The 11,123-nt window shown below is 46.1% G+C and overlaps 2 protein-coding genes across 2 annotated transcripts; both read left to right on the forward strand.

The window, feature by feature from the left end:
* The first annotated feature begins 1,297 nt into the window (after positions 1 to 1,297).
* On the forward strand, positions 1,298 to 4,880 carry LOC101753711. The gene is made up of 2 exons (XM_004972455.3): positions 1,298 to 2,728; positions 4,623 to 4,880. The coding sequence occupies exons 1-2, from the start codon at positions 1,425 to 1,427 to the stop codon at positions 4,642 to 4,644; spliced, it is 1,326 nt and encodes a 441-aa protein (XP_004972512.1). The 5' UTR covers positions 1,298 to 1,424; the 3' UTR covers positions 4,645 to 4,880.
* Positions 4,881 to 7,136: 2,256 nt separating this feature from the next.
* LOC101752493 lies at positions 7,137 to 10,806 on the forward strand. Its single transcript, XM_022827559.1, has 2 exons — positions 7,137 to 8,440; positions 10,545 to 10,806. The coding sequence occupies exons 1-2, from the start codon at positions 7,137 to 7,139 to the stop codon at positions 10,564 to 10,566; spliced, it is 1,326 nt and encodes a 441-aa protein (XP_022683294.1). The 3' UTR covers positions 10,567 to 10,806.
* Positions 10,807 to 11,123: the final 317 nt, after the last annotated feature.

The following is an 11,123-nucleotide window of genomic DNA, read 5'->3' on the forward strand; positions in this document are numbered from 1 at the left end:
CGGGAAATTTGGAAGCACAGCAATAGCCCGATCTTCCGATAGGTATGGATAATTTAATTGGTGGAGAACTCAATATTGATGATCCGGACTTCTAATCAGACACGATTTGAACCCCTGCAACCGCTACACCGCTGCTTCGTTGGTTATCAATCAAGCACAACTCTATTGACCTCGCCAAGAAGGCTTTCCCTACGGGCGAATCGAAGAACACAAACAAGAAAGTATAAACACGCAATCTGAAATTGCAGATGTATATAAAATAGATCCGAGTAAAAGGTTCAAGCTCTCGATTCGAAAAGACTAATCGACACAATCAAGGAGATCAAGAACATGAGCCTTGGATCACAATAAAAGGACTTGTTGCCACAATTACAATGAATCAATCTCAGTTTCTCAATGAAAAACTAAAACTAAATAAAACTCGAGTCTTTCAAGTGGCGGCTACTAAGTTTATATGAAAAAAGGGCAAGCTAGGGTTGGGGACGACCAGGAGAGGGGCGCCCACAACATTGGCTTAAAGCCCGACACGAAGGTCAACTTGGCCAAAAACTGGTGATAAAGCACCTTGTCATGGTCACACAGAATAATCCATGACGCTTCTAGAGCTAGGGTCAGAATCAAATGAAAGGTTTCGTCATTTTCTTTCATTTTCTTTCTAGCGCATTAAAGAATGTCTCGTTTCGATATCGTAAGAAGGAGATATTGCTATTTTTGTGCAGGGTGGTTGGCTGAATTCGAACCGAACGCGAACATCAAGTTGGTGACAACTTGTAACTTGGAGAAGGCCGAGGCTCATACGTATCCATCATGGTGATGTCCTTATCAGTAAAATATATATAAATTAACAAGCATAGATATTATACGAATTAACCAAATTAAAACTATATAGTAAATTAGCACGGGCTAAAATAATTTTGAGCTAAATAAATATAGGGTTGGATTGTGAAAAAGATACGAGGGTCATGATCCATTACCGCTCGCACCGCACATCGATTAAAAGGTGGGCCGAAACAGATAAAGGACAAAAAAGAATCATATCGGCCCACAAATGAAATGTTAGACAGAAGAACGCGAATCTTGAAAACATATGGGCCGTTCAAAACCGACGGAAATGAGCCCATATTTATTAGCCGGCTAAATTATACGGAGGAAGAGATTTCAAATGGTGAAAAGGAAAGGAAAAAAAAAAAGGCAATCTGGGCTAATCTTTCTACGTGCTGGGCTGATCACATGTGAGCCGATACAGACACGTCAGGCCACCCGCACACACTCCTTCCCACCCGGCCGGGCCCACACGCAGGATTGCAGAGGATAGATCGAATCAATAGCCAACTCCTCTCGTCGTCCTCGCCTCCAAATCGAGGCATACCCCAAACCCTAGCCATCCCCAATCCGGCCGCCGCGTCTACCGATCCGTTAGATCCATGGCCGCCGCCGCTGCCGGCGACTCCGCTGTACCCAACTGGGTGATGCTGGAGCGCTTGGCCTTCCGGAGGGACGACCCCGCCTCCTTCCGCGAGGACAGGAGGACCTTCGCTTCCGGCACCACCTCCACCGGCACTCAATTCGACGTCTCCTTCATCCTCGCCGAGCCTCCCACCCCCTCGCGCCTCTACCTCTCGTGGCCGGAAGGGCCCAAGCAGGAGAGCCGGGGCCTGGTCATGGCGGCCAACCGCAACCTCGTCCTCCTCAGGCTCGACTCCCTCATCGACGAATCCGATCCTTTCGGGGAGGTAGTGCATGATTACTTCATCTACATAGCTGATCCCTCCTCACAGTGGACACCCCTGCTCAGACGGCTGCCCCCCTGCACCGAGTACGACGATTATTTTGAGAGGCAAGTTACTCGCGTTTTGCCGGCGCTGGCTGTTGGTCTGTTGTGCCATGGCGAAGACGAGTTTGCCGTGGCGCATCTGGACATCAGGTCTCGCAAAAAAAAATCAGGGTCTCGCAAAAAAAAATTACCTATCCAAGCTGAGCTATGCGTGCTACGCTCGTCATTGTCCTGCAGTGATGATGCCAAATGGGAGACCAAGATCCTTCCGATACAGTACCAATACGATGATTTATCCTCTGATTTTCTGTACTGGTCAGTGGATGGTGTAGTTCCCTTCAAGAATGCCTTGTGCTTTGTTAACTACTGTAGAGGCATCCTTTTCTGCGACGGCGTCTTTGAAGACAGCCCCAAGGTCTCCTACATCCGCTTGCCTCTGGATACTTATATCCGAGGGGCTGATGGCGAAGCACGCAAGGGGATGTACCATGGCTTGTGTGTCACTGAAGGTGGCCATCGGTTGGTATTTGTTGATGTTGCCCGTCATGATGGAAAATCTTATGGCCCGAGCATGCCCAACACTGGTTTCACCCTCACCTCCCGGACATTTAAGATGACAGGGAATTGCACCACGCCGTGGCAGTGGAATGAGGATGCTGTTGTCACTTCAGATGAACTATGGCATGCAAACACCATGGAGAGTCTCCCTCATGACATTGTGATGCTCCCATTGCTGAGTATGGATAAGGCCAATGTTGCGCACCTTTCATTGATTGACTGGGATGGTGGATTCTCATTAGTTTCCATCGACTTGAGTAACATGCAAGTCATGGGCCCAGTCATTACATACCTCAAAGGGAAGGATGATACTGCTGATGCTGACATCGTCGAGGAAAAGAAAGGATTAGGTGCACACTTTATTCCATCCGAATTCCCCAAGTTCCTGGATCTCAGGTAACTTCAGCGTTGCCTCCCACTTTTACTTGAGCACAATTTTTTTTCATGCAGCCTTTTGCTCTCTTTTTTTCAGCAGTTAAGGTTTCTGCCATGTTATTCTTGAAACCTTTGAGGAATCAACAGAATGTGCTGGTTGCTGGGAGTAATATGGATCAATGTTTTCAAGTCTTTATGTTGAGTCTAGTCGCTGGGGTACCAACTAGATGGCTAATCGTGACTAGGCAACGATTAAATGGCGATTAGCTATGAGACCAGTCGATCCACCCTTGCCTATAGTAGAGAATGATAGAGTATAACACAAAGGTGACGAACTGATCTCTTGGTTTGAGCCCAACACATAATTGTTCTTTGTGGGTTCTTCAATCTGAAAGTGCATAATAGCGTGCCAGCGTTGTGCTTTGTTTCCTTCACTATTTTGATTCTACATGTCAAATTATTGAAAGGTTTTGTTCAGTTACCAACAACATGGATCCTTAGAAGTAGGTGGCACCTAGCGAATCAGCATCATATCGAAGAACCCCTAGATCTTCTAAACAAACCGGCTGGAATTGTGGAAATCAATTAAACTTAATTATATCCATAGTGCCTTCCTTGTATATCATGTTTCATTCTGCCAGTAGTAACCTCAGCAACTTGACGGTCTTGGGAAATTAGGCAATGGTAGTCTGCCTGAGGTTAATATAGGCCCTTTTTGTATCCGCTTATTTCCTGCTTATCAATGGAAATAAGCGATAAGCCCACCCAAACGCCTAGCTTATTTCCCACTTACCTCCCAAGCCGCTTAGCCCACAATCTGGAAAACAACTAGCGCCCCGCTTATTCTCTATGCGGTCTTGGGGCCGCTTCTTGGGCAAGCGAAGCGCTTTTTCCTGATACCCTCACCCGTCCGCTGCCTGCCGCCCTCCGACCGTCGCCGGCTCCGTCCGCCGCCCGCCTGCCTCCACCGCTTCCCTGCACAAATCCCATGCAGATCCCGTTGCCATCAGTCACCAGCACTCCTGCCCAGATCCCGTCGCCGCCGGTTCCGTTCGCTGCCCGCCGCCGGCCGACCCTACGCTTGGCCCCCTGTGCTTGGCCTCCGGCCGGCCCTGCTGTTCTTTTTTGTGAAGGAGGTGGCGGAGTGCTGGCCGTCTACTGCTGAGTGTTGGTCGTGAGCAGCATTTGAGCTCGCCGTGCGTGCTGCCGTTGTTGTTGAGAAGGAGCTAGATATGGGTGCATTGCGTCATGTTATTGCTGTCGCTATGGTTCGTGATTCGTTGTTGTACTCATGATGGATGTTTCCATACTAGACCGTTCTATCATATGAATTTCATATTATTGTAATGAAATTTCTATTTAACAAACTCCAAAAATATTGGAATTATTATCTTCTCCTCAGATTCACAATAAAAATGAGCTATTATCAGCCTCAGGGGCATTCAGGTCAATTTACCAGCCAGGACAGACAATCGACACAAAATAATCAGGATTGCCAAACACCCAGCTTATACAGACAGCGGATTCTCCAGACAGCAGGCAGGCTTTTAAGATAAGCCTGCTTGCCAGATAAGCGAGTTCAGAAAAGCGTATACAAACAGGACCATAAATGTTGCACAGCTTATTCTGTTGCCTAACTGTTGCTTGTCACGTTGATCCCAAAATCGACCATAAGCTAAGTTATTTTTTCTTAATGACGTCCGAGGCACCTGAGAATCTTTTATAATTCTTGGTAACCATGGATACTATCAAAATAACTTCAGCAATGGGTGAATCTAAGACTATGGGAAGCCTAAATTTCGATTTGTACAGATTATCTCTGCTGAAAAAAATTATTGAAATCATCAGCATGTGTTGTAGCTGACAATTATTGTTTCCTATTTGTATTGATGAAGTTCTTGCTACTGTATTGCAGGAAGAGAGAGAATCATCCATAAGTCCTGTCACCATATCGGCTGGCCACCGTCGTCATGTGTGTTGCTTCTTCATTTTCCAGTTCTGTTGTGCTGGATTCTACTGCCGACTTTGTTGATTGGCTACTACAATTCTGAGTTTAGTCCTCAGCTTTTGTGTGTTCCCTGCACTTGTGTACTATAAATAGCCAGGAAAAACACCTTTACCCGGCTCATCCGTTGAACTATATGATAATGCTAGATGATGTGTCCATGCCTTACTAACGTCTTCTACATGCCATGCGAGTTAAAAATCCTGCAATCATGTTTCGTGGTAGCAGTTTACCTTTGCACAATGAAACTCCTCACTAAACCACAGTTCAATTTGAGGGACTACTGCGTTGTTTTTACAGGGATCTAATGCCATCAATCAAATTGTAAAATACAGACAGGTACGCGTGGAATGGACACTTGTGTTCATTCAGATTTTTGTGATATTTCATACCTAATGATTACCAGGTTGTCACGCCCCTACATGCAAAATTGGTCTACGAGATGGGATATAAGCTCAAAAGGACGTGAGAGCTGTATTATCATGTAGCTCATGACCTGGCAGAAGTGAATAGTTGCACGAAATACAACATTGCAAACAAGGTTTTTATTCATTTTCTCTGCTGATGGCACATGGTAGCAGAAGCAGTGCCACCAATTGGTGAAAGATTTTCAGTAAACTGAGTGTTTGACAGAACAATATGATGCCACCAAAGCAATCTGCATGAGTTCTCTACCTCCGGAAGTCCAGATGGTTGCTCTGTTTCATTCCTCACCATGGTCATGGCAGGGCATGATGGCACCCCCCCCCTCCCTAGGCGGGGCGCGGAGGCTGCAGGTTCAACTCAGAGTTTAGACCTTAACTTGTTTGTGAGCAATGCAGAATGCTACAAATGTAATACAGTGGGCATGCATGATGCTGAAACAAACTAGTGCAACTTTTAGTGGAACAATTGATGAATTATGATGTGTTGTCCAAGTAAAGGATCGGTGGTGTTGTTTTGCTGATCTTTTAGCGAAAATCTAGTGATAGTGTGTGGATATATATCCTAAGTTCCTAATAACTCATAGATGAACAATGAATGCTATATTGAATTGAAGCCATGTTTGTTCTATTCAAAATGCAGGGAGCATGCTCGAGCGGGCTTGGGGGGTCATGGAGGGTCTGCTAATGCTGGCACAAAGCCAGACTGGTTCCTTGAAGGGTGAGTAATTAATATCTTTGATTCATCTAAGCAGTGCAAAAGTGATGTGCTTAATGCCTTGGACAATGAAGCACCAGCTACTTCTATGTTTTTTCCACCAAGATTAGCTCATGATTTTGTCACTTTTTCCCACAACCTGCAAGTTTTGAAGCACTTTACTTTTGCCATGTTAGCCAAAATTTGGAGACAAGTACAAAGAGTAAGGATAACCAACTCATTTCTAGTATTGGAGCATCAAAATCTAGTTCTGGAGCATCAAAAAGGTAATACACAGATCTTAAAAAATTGGTCATACTGCTATTGCTATTTTGTTGCTACTGTTATTTTGTTGTCTTTTGTTCAAATCTAGTTCTAGCATACACATGTCAATATCAGATTCAAATGAACCTCCGCCTACTGCTGCTCCAGTCAAGGCAAAGAGCAAAAGGAAAAAGGAGCCTACTAAAATGAAAACCACCATTTCTATACTGCCACTTGACAGCCCTACAATGGGCCAAAAAACAAAAGGGTGGATCCTGCTAGCCCTGCAATGAGCACAAGGAGCAAAAGAAGGCTCAGCCTGTGATCCTTATGAATCTATAAATTTGGACTCCGCCATGAATCTTTTTATATATCAACCTTTGTGTGTGAACTTGCATGTGAATTTGAACTCCTATGTGAACTTGCATGTATTTGTGGTGCCGTTCTGTGAGCTGTTGCGATAAAAGGAGCTAAGCCTCAGAGCGTTTCCTAGGATCTGAATGAATTTTTCCTTCTTTTTTCTGCTGTCCAGATCTACTTCTGAGGGAGTTGGATATATTCTAAGGTGCTTGCCAAGTGTTCAAGAGAGGATTCTGCTTGTTTTTCGTGCGTGTATAATGGAGCAACAAGTGGAGGAGGCGAACGGAGCAGCCGTGGAGACCTGCCACAGGGTGCTTGCTTTGCAGAAAAAAATCAGAAAAAAAAGGCAGGCAGTCGCGTGCATGCTCCCAGCAAGGAAAATGAGGCAGAAAAAAAACAAAAAAATGGCAGCTGCATGCGCTGCATGCAAAAAAATAGCAGCTGCATGCGCCCGCGCGATCTGCATGCGCCGGCCAGTCTGCATGCGTCAGGAGAAGAAGACCCACCTGCACACACCCTCCTTCCCACCCGGCCAGGCCCAGACGCAGGAGACAAGAGATTAAAGAGGATAGATCGAATCAATAGCCAACTCCTCTCGTCGTCCTCCCCTCCAAATCGAGGTATACCCCAAACCCTAGCCATCCCCAATCCGGCCGCCGCGTCTACCGATCCGTTAGATTCATGGCCGCCGCCGCTGCCGGCGACTCCGCTGTACCCAACTGGGTGATGCTGGAGCGCTTGGCCTTCCGGAGGGACGACCCCGCCTCCTTCCGCGAGGACAGGAGGACCTTCGCTTCCGGCACCACCTCCACCGGCACTCAATTCGACGTCTCCTTCATCCTCGCCGAGCCTCCCACCCCCTCGCGCCTCTACCTCTCGTGGCCGGAAGGGCCCAAGCAGGGGAGCCGGTGCCTGGTCATGGCGGCCAACCGCAACCTCGTCCTCCTCAGGCTCGTCTCCCTCGTCGACGAATCCGAGCCTTTCGGGGAGGTAGTGCATGATTACTTCATCTACATAGCTGATCCCTCCTCACAGCGGACACCCCTGCTCAGACGGCTGCCCCCCTGCACCAAGTACAACAATTATTTTGAGAGGCAAGTTACTCGCGTTTTGCCGGCGCTGGCTGTTGGTCTGTTGTGCCATGGCGAAGACGAGTTTGCCGTGGCGCATCTGGACATCAGGTCTCGCAAAAAAAAATCAGGGTCTCGCAAAAAAAAATCAGGTATCCAAGCTGAGCTATGCGTGCTACGCTCGTCATTGTCCTGCATTGATGATGCCAAATGGGAGACCAAGATCCTTCCGATACAGTACCAATACGATGATTTATCCTATGATTTTCTGTACTGGGCAGTGGATGGTGTAGTTCCCTTCAAGAATGCCTTGTGCTTTGTTAACTACTGTAGAGGCATCCTTTTCTGCGACGGTGTCTTTGAAGACAGCCCTAAGGTCTCCTACATCCGCTTGCCTCTGGATACTTATATCCGAGGGGCTGATGGCGAAGCACGCAAGGGGATGTACCATGGCTTGTGTGTCACTGAAGGTGGCCATCGGTTGATATTTGTTGATGTTGCCCGTCATGATGGAAAATGGTATGGCCGGAGCATGCCCAACACTGGTTTCAGCCTCACCTACCGGACATTGAAGATGTCAGGGAATTGCACCACGTCGTGGGAGTGGAATGAGGATGCTGTTGTCACTTCAGATGAACTATGGCATGCAAACACCATGGAGAGTCTCCCTCATGACATTGTGATGCTCCCATTGCTGAGTATGGATAAGGCCAATGTTGCGCACCTTTCATTGCTTGACTGGGATGGTGGATTCTCATTAGTTTCCATCGACTTGAGTAACATGCAAGTGATGGGCCCAGTCATTACATACCTCAAAGGGAAGGATGATACTGCTGATGCTGACATCGTCAAGGAAAAGAAAGGATTATGTGGACACTTTATTCCATCCGAATTCCCCAAGTTCCTGGATCTCAGGTAACTTCAGCGTTGCCTCCCACTTTTACTTGAGCACAATTTTTTTTCATGCAGCCTTTTGCTCTCTTTTTTTCAGCAGTTAAGGTTTCTGCCATGTTATTCTTGAAACCTTTGAGGAATCAACAGAATGTGCTGGTTGCTGGGAGTAATATGGATCAATGTTTTCAAATCTTTATGTTGAGTCTAGTCCCTGGGGTACAACTAGATGGCTAATCGTGACTAGGCAACGATTAAATTTGCGATTAGCTCTGAGACCAGTCGATCCACCCTTGCCTATAGTAGAGAATGATAGAGTATAACACAAAGGTGACAACTGATCTCTTGGTTTGAGCCCAACACATAATTGTTCTTTGTGGGTTCTTCAATCTGAAAGTGCATAATAGCGTGCCAGCGTTGTGCTTTGTTTCCTTCACTATTTTGATTCTACATGTCAAATTATTGAAAGGTTTTGTTCAGTTACCAACAACATGGATCCTTAGAAGTAGGTGGCACCCAGCGAATCAGCATCATATCGAAGAACCCCTAGGTCTTCTAAACAAACCGGCTGGAATTGTGGAAATCAATTAAACTTAATTATATCCATAGTGCCTTCCTTGTATATCATGTTTCATTCTGCCAGTAGTAACCTCAGCAACTTGACGGTCTTGGGAAATTAGGCAATGGTAGTCTGCCTGAGGTTAATATAGGTCCTTTTTGTATCCGCTTATTTCCTGCTTATCAATGGAAATAAGCGATAAGCCCACCCAAACGCCTAGCTTATTTCCCGCTTACCTCCCAAGCTGCTTAGCCCACAATCTGGAAAACAACTAGCGCCCCGCTTATTCTCTATGCGGTCTTGGGGCCACTTCATGGGCAAGCGAAGCGCTTTTTCCTGATACCCTCACCCGTCCGCTGCTTGCCGCCCTCCGACCGTCGCCGGCTCCGTCCGCCGCCCGCCTGCCTCCACCGCTTCCCTGCACAAATCCCATCCAGATCCCGTTGCCATCAGTCACCAGCACTCCTGCCCAGATCCCGTCGCTGCCGGTTCCGTTCGCTGCCCGTCGCCGGCCGACCCTACGCTTGGCCCCCTGTGCTTGGCCTCCGGCCGGCCCTGCTATTCTTTTTTGTGAAGGAGGTGGCGGAGTGCTGGCCGTCTACTGCTGAGTGTTGGTCATGAGCAGCATTTGAGCTCGCCGTGCGTGCTGCCGTTGTTGTTGAGAAGGAGCTAGATATGGGTGCATTGCGTCATGTTATTGCTGTCGCTATGGTTCGTGATTCGTTGTTGTACTCATGATGGATGTTTCCATACGAGACCGTTCTATCATATGAATTTCATATTATTGTAATGAAATTTCTATTTAACAAACTCCAAAAATATTGGAATTATTATCTTCTCCTCAGATTCACAATAAAAATGAGCTATTATCAGCCTCAGGGGCATTCAGGTCAATTTACCAGCCAAGACAGACAATCGACACAAAATAATCAGGATTGCCAAACACCCAGCTTATACAGACAGCGGATTCTCCAGACAGCAGGCAGGCTTTTAAGGCCCTGTTTGTTTCCGCTTATAAGCGGCTTATCGGTGGAAATAAGTGAGAATCCCGCCAAACACTTTGCTTATTTCCACCGATTCTCGCTTCTGTGGTAAGCCGCTTCAGAAATTTGAACTACGAGAAGCGAAAAGCGAGAAGCAAGAAAATCTTCGCTTAGATTATAATCCAAGCGTGGCTAGAAGAAGCGTATACAAACAGGACCTAAGATAAGCCTGCTTGCCAGATAAGCGAGTTCAGAAAAGCGTATACAAACAGGACCATACATGTTTCACAGCTTATTCTGTTGCCTAACTGTTGCTTGTCACGTTGATCCCAAAATCGACCATAAGCTAAGTTATTTTTTCTTAATGACGTCCGAGGCACCTGAGAATCTTTTATAATTCTTGGTAACCATGGATACTATCAAAATAACTTCAGCAATGGGTGAATCTAAGACTATGGGAAGCCTAAATTTCGATTTGTACAGATTATCTCTGCTGAAAAAAATTATTGAAATCATCAGCATGTGTTGTAGCTGACAATTATTGTTTCCTATTTGTATTGATGAAGTTCTTGCTACTGTATTGCAGGAAGAGAGAGAATCATCCATAAGTCCTGTCACCATATCGGCTGGCCACCGTCGTCATGTGTGTTGCTTCTTCATTTTCCAGTTCTGTTGTGCTGGATTCTACTGCCGACTTTGTTGATTGGCTACTACAATTCTGAGTTTAGTCCTCAGCTTTTGTGTGTTCCCTGCACTTGTGTACTATAAATAGCCAGGAAAAACACCTTTACCAGGCTCATCCGTTGAACTATATGATAATGCTAGATGATGTGTCCATGCCTTGCTAACGTCTTCTACATGCCATGCGAGTTCAAAATCCTGCAATCATGTTTCGTGGTAGCAGTTTACCTTTGCACAATGAAACTCCTCACTAAACCACAGTTCAATTTGAGGGACTACTGCGTTGTTTTTACAGGGATCTAATGCCATCAATCAAATTGTAAAATACAGACAGGTACGCGTGGAATGGACACTTGTGTTCATTCAGATTTTTGTGATATTTCATACCTAATGATTACCAGGTTGTCACGCCCCTACATGCAAAATTGGTCTACGAGATGGGATATAAGCTCAAAAGGACGTGAGAGCTGTATTATCATGTAGC

This window comes from Setaria italica, chromosome VI (genome assembly GCF_000263155.2).
Source record: "Setaria italica strain Yugu1 chromosome VI, Setaria_italica_v2.0, whole genome shotgun sequence".
Classification (NCBI taxonomy): domain Eukaryota; kingdom Viridiplantae; phylum Streptophyta; class Magnoliopsida; order Poales; family Poaceae; genus Setaria; species Setaria italica.

Coding starts and splice junctions, on each gene's coding strand:
- LOC101753711 (XM_004972455.3), top strand. CDS start 1,425: ATGGCCGCCGCCGCTGCCGGCGACTCCGCTGTACCCAACTGGGTGATG. Junction 2,729..4,622: donor CCCAAGTTCCTGGATCTCAG/GTAACTTCAGCG, acceptor ACTGTATTGCAG/GAAGAGAGAGAATCATCCAT.
- LOC101752493 (XM_022827559.1), top strand. CDS start 7,137: ATGGCCGCCGCCGCTGCCGGCGACTCCGCTGTACCCAACTGGGTGATG. Junction 8,441..10,544: donor CCCAAGTTCCTGGATCTCAG/GTAACTTCAGCG, acceptor ACTGTATTGCAG/GAAGAGAGAGAATCATCCAT.